Raw genomic sequence first — 16,121 nt, forward strand, 5'->3', positions numbered from 1 at the left:
ATCACTAATTAGGGATTGGATTACATTTGGCCAGGAGCAGACCAAAAAGATTCAGAAAGAGTAAATATGATGGATTCGTGCAGAGCGGCACAAGGTGCAGATCAAGTTCATTTGAGAAAATCCTCGCTCACCACTTATGGGAATGCTATGTCTGTTCCATCCTCTGTCCTAAAAACTGCCTCTGATTTAAGTGTTTTTTGTCGCTGGGTTTTTGTCCGGTCAGTGTGATGCTCTGGAAAGAGTTCAGCGTAGCTCCCTGGCAGATGTATGCAAAAATGATGCTACTTTCTCGTTTCGAATCTCGAGTGACAGTTCAAATCATTTTTGCAATGCATTGCACATGATGGCTAGGTTGTTTACAATGTATTGGGAGGTATGCACATAGCAAGTCTACTTTCTGCTTCATATAATACTTGTCTAGTGTTGCTGGCTAGTTCTCCCACACTGCTTCAACTGTTCTAAAACTTGATGCCAACCACCCAATGTATAATATTATACCTATGTATAGCTGGACATCCAAACGCTTGGCAGACTTTCTCAACTCCATTCGTTTCGTCAGATGTGCCATAAAATGCATATAGCTTGTCCATCAGTATTTTTAAATGATTTATAGCACTCATCCCTTCCAATACATTGCCTACTGCGAGCTTAAGCCGATAAACTGAGCTTGGAGCCTGCTCACTACTATGCTATTGCGCCATAAAATACAAATAATTTTAGAGATAAATTCATGGTTAAATGTATGCGCTCCACAGTGAACAAAAGAAATGACGCACAGTCCCTTCAGCAGTTAGATAATATAACAAGCCTGGGCACTCTTTTTGTTTAAAAAGAAAGTCACATCCAGCATTAGACTTTTAGAGTTTGGATGCACACTATTATACATTTAACTGAAATAGGTTTGTGTATAATGGCACATGCAGCATTGGAATGAATTCTCATGTGACCGATAACAACCACATTCAGCTACACAATCAATCTCATGTTCAAAGTCATTGGTGTTTTCATCACAAGCCAGGAGTATTAGCTATGTCTGTTTAATTTTGAGCTGAGTTGCTGTCAAAACAATTGTTTTTCGCATCCCTGAACTGTCACTAGACATCCCAAACGTTTCTCTCCTCTCCTGTAACGTTAACTCCTCCTGCGTTGTACCTTACCCAAATTTATGTTTTTCACCACACTCCTACATTCCCAACACAACATTTAAAAACAGAGAGCTTTTTTTAACAGCCCAGTTTAATATTTCCATTGTCATTCTGCCAGTTTAGAGGGGTGTAAATGAATGCCAGTTGAAGCACCATAAATCAAAGGTGATGGTTTAGTTTCTTAGAGGAAATGATTGCAACATGAGGGATGATCTGGCTCGCTTGATTGTAACACAGGGCTTTCACTGCAGCCTCCATGTAGGAAGCGTGATGACATGTTTAAAATACTGGAACCCAGCACACAAGCATGGATCCATGCACACTTGAATGCATATACACCCCACACATGCAACACACACCCATACATTCAGAGGCAGCTATGTGTTAAAGGTCAATCAAATGTAAAATTGGCGTCGTTTGAATGTCATATTGACAAGTTAATGTTTAGCGCTGGTGGCTCCTGTCAGCGGGCACTTTGTACAGAGGGATCTTTATGGCTTACATCCTGAAAGAGGATATAAAGAGCACTCCTGACTGCAATGTATTGCTGCTGTCAGGTGAAAGGAGATAAAGGTGCTTTGAATTTGATGTTTTTCTTTTCTCACTTTGTGTCAAACCGAGAGGGAAATTCTATATTGGCACTTGTTCGGCCGTGGCATACTTTAAATCGGCTAGAAACCTTCCATGAATGTGATTCTTGAAACATTTACTTATACTGCAAAGGTGTTATTGCATTTGTTCACTTTGTCCTACTAGTAATCAGCACATTGAGTATCAACAAGGCATAATACACATATATTTTTCTCTCATCTGCCTCAATGCTTCATAAAAATGAATTCAGTGAAAGACGTGTTGTCTATATTTCTGTTTCCACCATTGGCCGGAAAGTACTTATTTTATATATCATCACATGAATCCAGACTACTCTTTTATCTGAAATTGTCTGTATTCTTGTCTGATTTCTCTCTCGTATATCCGGCTCTAACTCTCTTGTGGCCAGTACATATCTCTGCTGCTGCACAACCATGAACCTCCAAAGCCACAGAGGCAGCTACACTTCACTGACATTTATCACTATTATTCTCATCCCTGTCTTCCCTTTATTTGAAAGTGTTTCAGGGGGAGTTTACACCTTTTTCTCTCCTCCTGTCACTATCTACCTTTCTATTATGGACATTGAAAAGGTTGACTGGTTATAGGCATCTGAGGGTGCTTTTCCTCCTACACAAACTTGCAATCCCCACGTCCCACCCTTTGGATTCCCTCCTTCCCTGATCCCCCTTCCTGTACTTTTGCAGAAACATGCTGGAAAACGATCTTTGGAATATCAAGATACTAATGGACTTACCATACCTGGATTTGTATTCAAGTTCCTCTGCATAACTTGCAAGAGTTTAAAACATCATTTCTTTTTTATATATTTTGTAATAAGTAAACAATATGGAAACAGCAGTCCATATGCAGTGGTTCTACTCTTTACTTTTCAAATCAAAGCTCTATACTTTTTGTAGATTGTAGAGTGGCTAATCAGATGGCTGGACAATCTGACTTAAGGACTCTGGTTTCTGGTCAGGGCTCCGCCAGCAGAGAGATTGGGCTTCACGCTGTGTCCTTTCTCAGATATCAGGACTAAAAATATGCTCTGACCTCTGAGATGGATGCTTGTTGGAAGTGGTCTGAAAGAATTGAATGGTCTTCAAGCTATAACCTTTTTTTTGTGTGTGTGTTATAAACAGTCTTGAGCATTAACTCTTTCTATTCATGTCATAGTATTGGTACGACGTTGTAAAATGTTATCAATCAGACACATAATCCACTAATAAATATGAATTCTGCATGAGAATATATTATATGTTATATGAGTTATATATATATTATATGTTATATGTATCTCTTCAACATGAAATTGCATGTTAAATTGATTGAATAATCAATCAATTGATTAATAGAAAATGAAAACTGTAACTATTTGGATAACCAATTAACAATTTCAGTTATTTTTATGCAAAAAATTCCGGACATTTTCTGGTTACAGCTTCTTAAAAGTAAGATTTTATATATAATGTCTTTGGGTATAGAAATGTTGGCCTGATCAAAACAAGGACATCACCCAGGAATGAAAGGAATTGTGATCAACATTTTTCACTGCCAATTAATCAAGAAAATAATAGGCAGATTAATTGATGATGGAAGTAAATGAGAAATGAGAGTTAGCACCTCCAAATCTGAGGCCATGGTGCTCTGCGGGAAACCGGTGGATTGCTCCCTCCAGGTGGGGACAAACTGCCTACCCCAAGCGAAGGAGTTAAAGTATCCCGGGGTCTTATTCACAAGTGAGGGTAAGGTGGAGCGGGAGATCGACAGGCGGATCGGTGCGGCTGCAGCTGTAAAACAGGCGCTGTACCGGTCCGGCTTGGTGAAGAGGGAGCTGAGCCGGAAGGCAAAGCTCTCCATTTTCTGGTCGGTCTACGTTCCAACCCTCACCTATGGTCACGAACTTTGGGTCGTAACCGAAAGAACGAGATCTCGGATACAGGCGGCCGAAATGAGCTTCCTCCGTAGGGTGGCCGGGCTCAGCCTTAGAGATAGGGTAAGGAGCTCGGACATAAGGAGGGAGCTTGGAGTCGAAGCTTCGTGTCGAAAGGAGTCAGCTGAGGTGGTTCGGGCATCTAGTCAGGATGCCTCCTGAACGCCTCCCATTAGAGGTTTTCCAGGCACGTCCAACTGGTAGGAGACCAAGGACACGCTGGAGGGATTATATCTCCCGGCTGGCCTTGGAACGCCTCGGGGTCCCCAAGAATGAGCTGGAAAATGTTGCAGGTGAGAGGGAAGCCTGGGTCGGCCTGCTGAACCTGCTGCCACGCGACCCGACCCCGGATAAGCGGTTGAAAATGGATTGATGGAAGTAAATAAAATTAAATAAAGTTTTAGCCTTAAAATCAAGCTTTTTGTAATTGTATAATTTAAATATTTGAAATAGTTTTTCAGTCTCTTAAAGAGGCATACTTACTCATCATTGCAGCACTACTGTTTTATAGCAGTGGTGTAATTGAGCTTGTTGACACAATTGCATATTACATTTGAATTTACAAACTGATGTGCTGCTTTGTGCATTTGATAAAATGTCATCGTGGCATGCAGTATAAGGTGTTGTGGAGATGCAAACACATGTAGATGCTATTATATTTCATAGTCAAGACATTGCATATAATTATGTTTATATTAGATTGAGAAAACTTCAACTAGATTGAGTGATTAGGTCCACAATGTTTGCAGGCAGAGATTCATTATGCATGGATGCTCTTGGGTACAGTATATCCTGTGCATGCACATACATGTATGCATAGCTATTTGTGCGTGCGTGTGTGGAGCTATGTGTGTGTGTCCGGGCTCCATTGTCCTGACTGGTTTATTGCTGTTCCAGGTGATGGAGCATGAGAACAGCAGAGCTTCAAGGTGCTGCTTTCAGGCACCACTGAAGCCACAAATTTGATTATTTTTTTCCCCTCCACAAGTAGTTTAGAGTTTCCATGAGGCCCCCCGCTCACACACACAGTTATACACACAATCACACACACAAACACATTCATAACAGCCTCAAACTGCCGTGGACCGCATCTCCTCTGGTTCCAGCAGCCTGCATTATGCATCTTCATCTGCCATTCTGTTTCCGTTCAACTTCTCTTGTTACAGTGAATCAGCAGTGTTGGACGTGCTGCTCTGCTGAGGTTTGTTATTGCCCTTCGTGACATGTACTCTACATCTTACTCTATGTATCGTATATATAAAACATACAAAAGTCCGGCCTGGGCTGCAAATGTTTTGCCAGACATCATGTTGTTCTGATGTTAGATACATGTCCAGAATACTTGATGTACAAGTTGAAAAATGGAGAAAAAAATTGTCCTGAAAATGTCACTTTATCTATCCCACAAAGCCTCTCTGTCTATCTCTCTCTCATTCTTTAATCCGCATTGGGTGCAGCAGTGGGCACGTGGATCTTATCACATCAGGGGGAGATTAAACAAGGAGTGTCACAATGACACAGTGAGTTTGATAATGGGACAATAGAAGCTCTTTCAATTACAGCTCTTTCTCTAGAGAAATCTGCGAAAAAGGAAATTCCTCCAATAACTTTATCCTGTTTCTGTTTATTCGTTTTGACATTTAAATCTATCTTTCTTTAACCTTCTTGCAGCCTAAATTCAATAGCTGTCTTACATGCTCCATCAAGCTAAGATGGACCCAAATCACCCCTGCAAGGAGCTTTCTACGCTGTGCAATTAGTGAAGAGAAGTTAAAAAAACAAAGTTTGGATTTGTTGGTGAAACGTTTTGAAAGGAATATTATTCCAAGTTAAAGGTTCTCTATTACGCTTAGTGGAGTAATCTGAAAGCGTTCTGCTAATGACTTGGCCTTTTTAGCTGAAACTATTAATCCAATAATCAATTTGATAGACAAAAAATAAATGCAATTATTTTTGATTAGGTACGTCTTAGGCTGCTTTCAAGCAAAAATGCCCAAAGATTCTCTAGCAATTATCAGGGCTTGCTTTTGTTCTCTGATATATATCATATCTTAAGATTTAGGAACAAAAGAGAATATGTAATGGCCATTTTAGAAGACTTTTTATAGATCAAATTATATCTGATTAAAGCAGTAATTAGACATTTTGGGCATTATTTGCTTACCCGTTAACAGTAGTGTGAGAGGTACAGTCACCGGTCATCACAACTGCTACTTTTATTCATGTCAAACATTACCTTTACACCGTCATGTGTAAAAATGCTAAATGTAGCATCTTAAACAGATACATTATGGTGCTAAGCTATTCACTTATGTCTCATTGTGTGTCACTGCATGTCCTACAGATCTGCTAGTGTTGTTGAGATTAATGAGCATCCTGAATATGCCTAAACAGCATCCTCACAGCCATCTCTCTGCTATTCCCAGTGGGTCCTTTGTCAGCGGTCATCGGGCAGCACCTTGTCAAGTCCTGTTTCCTCTCCAGTTCGCTCTCTGAAGCCAGAGGGCCAGCTGCTTCCAACTTGAGGGCCTGTTATCTACTGAGCCCTCCTCTATTGCCTTTGGCTGCCCTCCGGTCATCCGTCTGGTCTCAGATGTAGTCAAACCACAGCTAGTTTACAGATAATTATCAGGTTGAGACCAGCTGCGTGGCACACATCCATGGGCCCTTTGTTGCTAATTGAATTAGACCCCATGCTGGAAGTAACAGAAATGAACAGTTTCCCCCAGCGAGCCATGTGATTAGCAGACGTGGAGAGGGGAGGTCGGCTCATAATGTCACTCTGGTGTCTACAGTCATGTCTGTGACTCAATGTCTGAGTCACAGATGATTCTGTCAGGTTTCCTTTTATGACGTGTGTCAATGTGGGTTGAGTACAGCAGACAAAAATGGACTGCTTACAGACTTTCTACATGAGGTTAAGAGCCCAAAATGTCTGTTTATTATTCCTTGTTTTTGCCATCTGCTCAACAACTTACTGGCTCGCTAGATATACAGCCTCCAGCAGCTTTGGTTTTTAAGACTCATCATAAAACATGTAATAAATAATCCACTTTCACCATGAACATTGTATTATAGTCGTAGCTTTCACGATTTCTTACTAAAGCACACACACATTCTCCATACACTGGAGTATGGCTTCCATTCATTTCCATGTTAATCAAAGTCAAAGAATGACGAAATTATAGTTTGCATTTCTTTGCATGTCATTGCTCTTGTTCTTGATCTCAATTTTGCACTTCTCCAAAATCCTATTTCTCCGCTTCCCTTCACTCATCACCGTTTTTATGCTGCTGTCATCTTTTCAGATCCTCTTTTGAAGATGAATATTTCTGTCACAAAAATGCTGAATTAACAGCATGTCTGCATTTGTTGTTGGTATTTTTATTGTATGAAGAAATAAAAAAACCTCATAAAATTCATAGGATTCACAGCTGCTATTAAACTCTGCCAACTGGATCATGCGAGGAGGGAAATAATCGACATCTTTGAAGAGTAGAAAAAGCTAATAACAGTCAACTTCTCTGTCTTTTCTGGAGGCCCTTTAACTTTGTGAAGATGTGAATTTTGCTCCTCTCCTTGGTAGTGTAATCAAACCTTTCTGCTGTGGAATCTCTTTCATGCTCTGCCTGCATGTCTTGTTGCATGCCCAAAGTGTGCAATGTGTGCTAGAGCAAAAAGCGGCCTGTGCTGTGGAAAGTAGGCCATTTGGGCTGATGACACAGGTCCTGTGTGACGCTTGCTGACTCTGGAGCTCTCAAAGGTTTATTTCTGGACGTTCAGCGCATCATCTGTTAACTTTGTTTGCCTGATGAACCTTGTGGCATTACCGGCCTGAGATTAGCATCTGTCTTTTCCCACAGCATTGCGGGACGGTTATGTAAGTCCATGATGTCCTACTACGCCTTCAGAGGCTTGGTGCTCTGATTGGTACACTGTTATGAAATGTGACACAAGTTATTTGGATGTCATGTCAATTATTCATACACACCTTTGTTAGATGTGAAAATTGGGTTGTTGTGCTCTTCCGCGCAAGAAATCATTCATTCTCTCAGAATAAAACTGAATAATATGAGAATGATGTGGAAAGACCTTTGTGAATACAAGTGCAGTTGATACAACATTTTCCATTATTTATTGTTTTGCAGTTTTAATTTCCATATTCATAATTTAGGATGATATACATTTGTTGTGTTGTCTTTCCACATGTATCTCATATGTATTATCTCTCTTCGTCAATGTTTCTGTTGATTTACTGGCTCTGCCTCTTTTTTTAAACATATTTACGACATGTTACAAACTCCTCTCCAAACAAAGAACAAAGTGAATTTATTCATCTCTCCTATTCTCTGTCTCTTCCTCTCTCACCATGTTCGAATTACACGAAGCTGTTTTGTGCCGCTGTGCCACAGAGACCATGCATGAAATTTATTGGCCCTGAGTTCTGCCATTTGACACGCAAGACACGGCTAACAGATCTTGTGCCATTCCCCATCTCCTCCGGCTCCCGTGTAAAGCTGACCTTTCCTGCCTCCAGGCTATATTTAAACTCTGAGCATCAGAGACTTATGGTGCTATGGTAAATTTTATTATCGACGCTCTCCATTTGTCTGACTTAATTCGGGGCCTGCCGTAGATCGTGCCAAAGCATGTCGTATATTTACGCTCTGCTATATCAAACAAGGTCACATGTGACAAACCTGACCATCAACACCTTAGCGGGGGTGGCGCCTGGTGAAGCATTCCTTTGGACTGCTCTGAGGACCAGCCATGAGATGATTTGGTTTACAGTGCACAGCACATGTGGAAAAGTGTGAGAGGAATAAGGAAAAAGGGCTGCAATATTATTCCATGAAGCAGAGGTTTTACCACAGAGGCAAACACAAAGGGACTTGACATTTCGAAGCGTTTCAGTTGCTAAAATGTCATAGATTTCCGCCACAGACACATTCATCAGCCTTTACTATTTGTTGTCATTAGAGCAGACAGCAGGTGGAATGAGCTCACGAGCACAAACTTTCGTCCAGTCATCTGCGTGATCGTTCTCTGACGCACTTTTTTTCTATTCTGTGGCAGGTCTGAGATGGGAGTTCAGAGGGTGCTCCAGGTGGATCTGAAAATGGAAATCTTTCCTGAGCCGTTGGGCAGCCGCTGGATGGCCTGGCAGGTGGAGTACCCGGCCAGTCGTGCCACCACACAAGAGGCTGAGACAGAGATCCAACTGGCGCAGGAGGACCTGGCGGGCATCGTGCCCCTGGCCATGGTGAGTCATGCCACTTCCAGCTCAATGCCAACAGCTTGTCAATGAAGAATTTAGTAACATGCAGTGTATCAGTTAGGGCTCTGCAGTGGTGGACTGTAGTGGGAAGTAAACAACACATACTCAGGAATGAGAGGGACATGTTGTATTTGACATGGATCTGACAGCTATAGTTGCTACTTTTTCAGATTAGGATTTACATGCAAAACGTGACGAGTTTATCAAATAAAATGACTCAAGAGCATGCTGGTTCTACACGAACATGAACAATTATTTTGAAAGAAAGAACACAAAACATTCAGAACTAATTATAAATACCACTGACACTATCAACGCTATATTATTTCATCTTGGAAACATCAAACATCAATGTTTTGCTTACATGCTCATGCATCAGTAACAATAACACTCTGAGAGGGAGCATTCTGCAGACAGTTTAATTTACTTCAGTACATTTTGCTGATACATTTATTTTAGGACAATTTTGATGGCAGGACTTTTATTTACTAACTAACAGAGTACTATTATATTTGAGTATTACTTATTTTCCTTGAGTAAAGGATATGGAATACTTCCTCCACTCATTGCTGCTTAGATAAAGAAGGCAGAGGCTAAAGTGGGTCTGTGTTCAGGAGCATGGCAGGAAGAGAGCTCCAAGCAGGCCTCAGATGGTCCAGGGTCTGGCTCTGGCCCGAGGGTAAGCCTGGAGCTGTGTGTCTCCGTCAGCAAGGCGCAGGTACTCTGTTGTGTAGATTAAGCCAAACTCCTATAACTCCCCTATATAACTTATCATAGAGAGCTTTGTTTTGTGAACCAGAGGGCAATTCTTCTGATTTAGATCAAGAGCATTCAGTTGAACAAATGAGCAACATCCATTTGTGTTGGCTAAACAGAAAGACAAGATGTCACATCAGCGCTGATTACTAAAACAAACTGCCTTCATTTCTATTTCAGTGCTTGTGATCTGCATGATACAGACCTGACTGGTGTGTCAGTGTTATTCTCTAAGTATTGCCTGTAGCTGTGTAGATGATAGATGCATGTGGGTGGCTGTTCCTGGATTCAGAGGAATGCAGCGCTTCCTCACCCACTGATCCATTCTCTGGATAATTGAAGTAATGTGTTTAATGCTGCAGTATTGTCGAATTCCTACTCTCACTCTCTTTTCATGGCACTGATGTATCAACAGCCTGCTGTTGTCTAAGAATACATAGTTTGCTCCCACACAAAAGTTGAAATGCATGATTATCTCATAAAGGTTTTACTCATAAAGATAATTTAGAGTGTGCTGTTATCTTCTTAATGAAAATCATATTTGAAATAAAATATTTATTTGATTAACTAATGTGGCTTTTTGGCAAGACAGAGGAAGAAATCCATCTTCTGTTGAAATGAATTCTCCGAGTGCCGTCGCCTTAAAATCTAACAGGCACTCCTCAATCAATCCTGAAACTGTCTGCTTTTTAATATTCTGCTACGTTTTACACAGTAGAAGGGATTTTAATTGCTAACTATAAATCATGTTACTTGTTTTCCCCAGTGACAAAAATTCATCTCAATTAACCTGATATTACAATTATTTGCTAAACTTGGCAAAATCAATTAGGGCCAGGATAATTTAGGCAGGAGCCTGTCAGGAGATAAAGATGAACAGTGTTTCATGTGTACAAAAACTGTGTGTGTGTGTGTGTGTGTGTGTGTGTGTGTGTGTGTGTGTGGTGTGTGGTGTGTGTGTGTGTGTGTGTGTGTGTGTGTGTGTGTGTGTGTGTGTGGTGTGTGGTGTGTGGTGTGTGTGTGTGTGTGTGTGTTTGATTTGTCCCTTCCGTTCCTTGATGTGCTATTCTTGGACCTGTCAGTGAAGCAGCTGCTATCATGCAGGCTGTTCTCATACAGCGTCCGTAGTTATACCTATGCAAATGAATGCCCTGTAATTTGTAGATATCCCACAAAATCAATTTTGTATGTAATCCATGTAATCATAAACCAGGAAATATAAAGACTGCATGAACCCATACAGAGTGAGCGGGAGGGAAGTCAAACAAAAACCTATTGTTCATGACCTCTGTGAAACCAGAAGTCAATGTTGACTTATTTGTCACATAACCGTACTTAAGAGATGCTTTTTCCTAGTAATTTGAACAAAACCAGTTTAGGCAACGAAAAAAAGCCTAACCAAGTTGTTTCCCGTGAAAACAGAGGTTTATTTATACATTTCTATGCAGGTAAAGAACGGAAATGTACCTGTGTTGCTGGATTTGAAACATGAAACATTTTCATGATCTGACTTTAACTGAAAAGATGTTGATTGGGATAATTATGTTACATTTTATTTTGCTCCACCATAAGACTTTTGCTTTTTCTACTTCTTCCAAGGGCTTCTCCCATACAGATAACTTCCCCTGGTACTAAACACACAACACAAACAATACATGCAGAAACATTCAGAACTCATTACCTCTGTCTGTCTCCCTCTGTCCACTTTTCTCTCTCTCTCTCTCTCTCGCTCTCTCTCTCCCTCTCCCTCACTCTTATGCACACACACACACACACACACACACACACACACACACACACACACACACACACACACACACACAGACAGACAGAATGTAAGGCTTTTGCAATCTGCATGCACCAATATGAGAGAAGCACACAAGCGAGAAAGAGGAAGGCTGAATTAGATTACTCGGGATCACTGTGGCATGAAAGGCCCACAGATAAGTTCCTCTCTCTTCCCCCTGCTACACTCCTCACTGATAGAAAAGAGGAAGTAAAGTAATGTAAGAGCAGTGCCGTCAACCCCCCTTACACAGACACTCACATACACACGCACACACACACACGCGCACACACACACACACACACATACAGACACATCACCCTCCACCATCACCACCATGCTTCGAGGAGAAAACAAAATCAGGTTTGCCAATAGAAAAAAAACAGTTTCTGCACAAAGACCTGAAGTCACTAATAGAGTAGTGAAGACGAAGATGTAGCAAAGACTTAATATAAGTAATGTGGGCGGACAGAATATATACATACACAGTAATAATTAGCTTCACTGATAGTAGGGATGTAGTGGTTGTTGTGATCCAAGTGTTCATGCAAGAGATGTCAGATTATGTTAAGTGGTCCAACCAATCGTGCAACATGAGAATATAATAATGGAAAACCATGCAGAATAGTGGTCCAATGCTCATAACTGCTACAGACTGTTGGCAGTAATCTTTCCCCAGATTTCTTCAGATGTACACCAGAGAGAAAAAAAGAGTAAAAGTTAACTGACCATAATACATTTTCCACTACTCTTAGGTTCAAATGTTGAAGCCTTATAAAAGGAAATGGATCTTTATATATTTTGGCCTCGGATGCAAGAGTTGCAATTTTTTAAGCCACAAGGCCGCCTTGCAAATGGTGTTTGATGCTGGCAATGTTCAATTCTGCGGAAATCTCTAAGCCTGTGGTTACTCAGTAATCAGCAACTGATATGAAATGTATTGATGTATCCCTTATGGCAAGCTTTAAACATTAAAAGTAGCATTAATGATCTTTTTAAAAAAACATTTTTGATAGTTTGTTGAAATGTCATTACATTCTGACAGCAATCAATTAATCAAATGCTCTGACAAAAAAAGAAACCCGTCCAATCATTTCATTTGGCCCGAATGTTATGATTGAACAGACTACCCACCTGTCTGCCTACCCACCTGTCTGTCTGCGTTTACGCTTCCCTTGCATTGCACTCATTGCTCATCACCGGAGCTGTGAGTACTTACTAATGTCATGTTCATTGTTTACGGTCATACTGATCATTTTAGCAATATTAGATCACAGACAATAAATGTTATTAAAATAAAAAGTATTGCTTCATGGAAATTTGAAAGGAATACAATTGTCTTGCTGACTTTGTAGGTACTTTGCAGTAACTCCAAGTCAAGATGAACTAAAAGCTCTTTTTAACATAGTTTATTTGGTGTTGTTATGGTGACTACTCTTTTGCAATAGTAGATCATTGTTGTGATCAGTGATGTTGACATTAAATGAAGGTTACTGATGAAAGAAAGATGAAAAGAACAGCAGAGGAGATCCAGACTTAGAGGAAGAAGGGGGTGTTTTTAGAGATAGGGAGGGAGACACACAGAAGTATACCCTTTTTTTAAAAAGCGACTTCACAGAGCATGCTGAAGGCATCTGTTGGCACATCAGTTCTCTGGTTTTGCTCTGGAAGATAGTTTCAGCTTCAATTAGCACTAGTATAATAAGCTCACTGCATTTTGTTGTATTGGGAAAGCTGCTGTAATTATGTTTTGACCAGAAATAATCTCATTTTCTGAATGAGGAATCATAGCTGACCATATCATACAACCAGGTTGTAAAGTAATAAAGCTAACGGCTATTACAATCGGGAAGCTTATTTTGGGTTTAATCATATTTATGGCCTATTACTTCAATGGCTCTTCAGACCTGTTCCCGGCACATTTATGTCATGTTCTAAATTACTGCGCCCTTGCTGGAATGGATTATCATAAAAAGGTATTTTTATTGCATTTTCCCAGCCAAGTGATGGGCTCTGCTGCAGGTGACACCTCTGAGAAAGCAACGGCATCGCTTGGAAAGATGAAACTCTCTTTTTTCCCCTGCTCCCTTTGAAGAGGGCTCCTCCTGCGTGTTGCCACAGACCCACCTGCATTGGGAGGGCTCAGGGCACCGCTCACCACTTTGTCACCAATTTGAAACCTCGAAGCAGGAGTTCTGCAAATGCAGCAATTATTTCAAAAGCAGAAAATGAAAAGAGTACTCAAAAGTTTTAGTCAGTTTAGAGCGAGGAAACGCTTCAGAACTCCTTCTGTTGACTGTGAAAGCGCGTGCCTGTCCTGGCTTGTCTTCTCTTCACCAAATCTTTCCCCACCTCTTCTCTATGCCTACATTGTTCTGCTTGCTTCAGACAAACATACATTAATATATTAACAATGTAGATTAATCGCCTCCCTTGTCACCCTCCGCCTCCTTTCGTTGGCATCCTGTTTCATTTAAGTGTGAAAGATCTGTGTTTTTTTGGGTCATTTTGAGATGGAGCTTAACGGCAGTAATTGGATGCCTGAGCAGAATCCTCAGCACAGTAGGAGGCTGGTCCATTATCTTTTTTACCATCGTGAAGTAATGCGCTCCTGTCCAGGCTGCCCTCATCATCATTACCCATGCTTTGGATGCCTGGTGATGGAGAGGGAGCAGGAGGACAGGGCATACATCATATATGGACTCATCAGTCTTCCTGTTCCAGCCGAGACACCAAACTGTGCTCACTCACACCAGCATTCTCGGGCATAGAGAGGAGGAGAAATGAAAGCAGCCGTTTGTATTCACGTACCGCTCCAATGTATCGTTAAACAATACATCATCACCCTGGCCCTCTCTGGCCACTTCTGCTCTCACATGATAAAGTCATTTATCAAGATCCTCCAATGAATGTTTCATTTTACTCCTTTCGATTTCGATTCCATTCTCTCTGTTGCAATGCACATCTTCTCAGCCAGACAAGTTAGATCTTGGGAGTCATTTATCAAACACATAGTTAGACATACAGACACAAGCACTCATAAGCCAGCTAATCCTGCAGAAATGCCACATGAACGCATGTAACATCATACAAGCTGTTACTAAAAAGAGCATGCACTGTACACCTTGCTTGAAAGTACCTGATTTCAGTTATCTAATAACCTCAGCCACTCAGTTCTACTCATGCTGAGGTCTCTGCGGCAGGTCCCTGCTGTTTTAGTGGAACAGGATAAAATATTGCTTTTTTTTCCCACATGAATCATACGGTTTACAAAAAGGGGTTGATGGATGGACCCCCACGCGACCAATCCATTAGCAGCTACTACAGCTCAGAGCCTGCTGATGAAGTGGTCGCACAAATTGAGGCTGCCGCAATATGCATGTGACGTACTAAATGTAATGCTAATTAGGACAACAGATTGTGACAAATGTTCACTTATTTCAGAACATGATCGACCTTCTTGGCTATTTATGCCCTGACATTTTCCATATTCCTTAACCTTTGCCATCGCAGGATGTATGAGGTACTCAGGATGACTGGCACTCTTTTTCAATGTGAATGCATTCAAGGTGACAAGTGAGAAAGAGAAAGGGTGAACTTCTGTACTTTTTTCATCCCACTTATGCACACTGAGACATTCCTCCAATGTCACTCAGGAAGACAATATACCCTGAACTGCTTTTGCAATTGAAAGTGAGTGGGATGGGTTTGTTACCTTTTAAAACACAAACCCACACAACCTCCCTTGTGCGGTATGTGATCAGAGATTCAGAGGAAGTCACTGCTGCAGAAACTATTTTTGCAAAGCTTGCTCATTATGGTTCAATCGGAAAACAATCAGTCACCTTTAAGAACGCTAACCATCCCACAATGCTGTTGAAAGCAGTGAAGTCAAATTACTTGTTTACTGTGCCATTGACATTCTCCGACGATGACCCACAATGCATTGTGTGATTGATGCATTTGTGTAAAAGTGTATTTTCCTTTGCTAACAGAAAATGCTGAAGACCTGACCCTGAACCACTTATATTCTAGTTTCTCTAATATAATGCTGTGAACCTTCATCCCCGTCACTGTAAATGGCCCTGTACTTGTAAAGTGCTAGGCTATTCTTCCGACCACTCAAAGCGCTTTACCACTACTTGTCATCATTCACCCATTCAAAACCATTCATACACTAATGGCAGGAGCTAAGGGGCCATCTAACTAACAATTATACAAAGTTGGCACAGCTACGGGAGCAATTTGGGTGTTAAGTGTCTTGCCCAAGGACACATCAACGTGCGCAATCAAAGGATCGAACCACCGATCCTCTGATTGAAGGACGACCCTGCTTACCACTGAACCACAGTTGCCCGCTGGAAGCCTCTTTGTGCCCCTCACCCTTTCAGTTATGGTGAAAATAGTTTGTATAGCAAGACAGGAAATGCAGCAACAAAGTGAAGGGCGGGATCCGGACTGACAGATCAATCTCCTTGTGACAGGGTCTGCACACATCCATATCTCACATCTCCCCATAATTGTTAACATCCCACTTCACTCTCTGGCCAAGTGCTAGTCGTTCTGACTTTAATCTTGGCACATTGAGGTTTGAGAGGAATGTGTATTTCTTTCTTTTTTGCGGTAATG

At 41.1% G+C, this 16,121-nt stretch overlaps 1 protein-coding gene across 1 annotated transcript in view; it reads left to right on the forward strand.

Annotated features, from left to right (window-relative positions):
- The window catches only part of LOC306740530 (transmembrane protein 132C), a gene marked incomplete at both ends in the record, with an annotated part of 127,356 nt that overhangs the window by 87,201 nt on the left and 24,034 nt on the right, over positions 1 to 16,121 (forward strand). The window contains one exon of the mRNA XM_079222713.1: positions 8,749 to 8,935. Coding sequence (XP_079078839.1) covers positions 8,749 to 8,935 — 187 coding nt within the window. The remainder of the gene's footprint in view (positions 1 to 8,748; positions 8,936 to 16,121) is intronic.

Source organism: Taurulus bubalis, assembly GCF_910589615.1.
Source record: "Taurulus bubalis genome assembly, chromosome: 8".
Lineage (NCBI taxonomy): Eukaryota > Metazoa > Chordata > Actinopteri > Perciformes > Cottidae > Taurulus > Taurulus bubalis.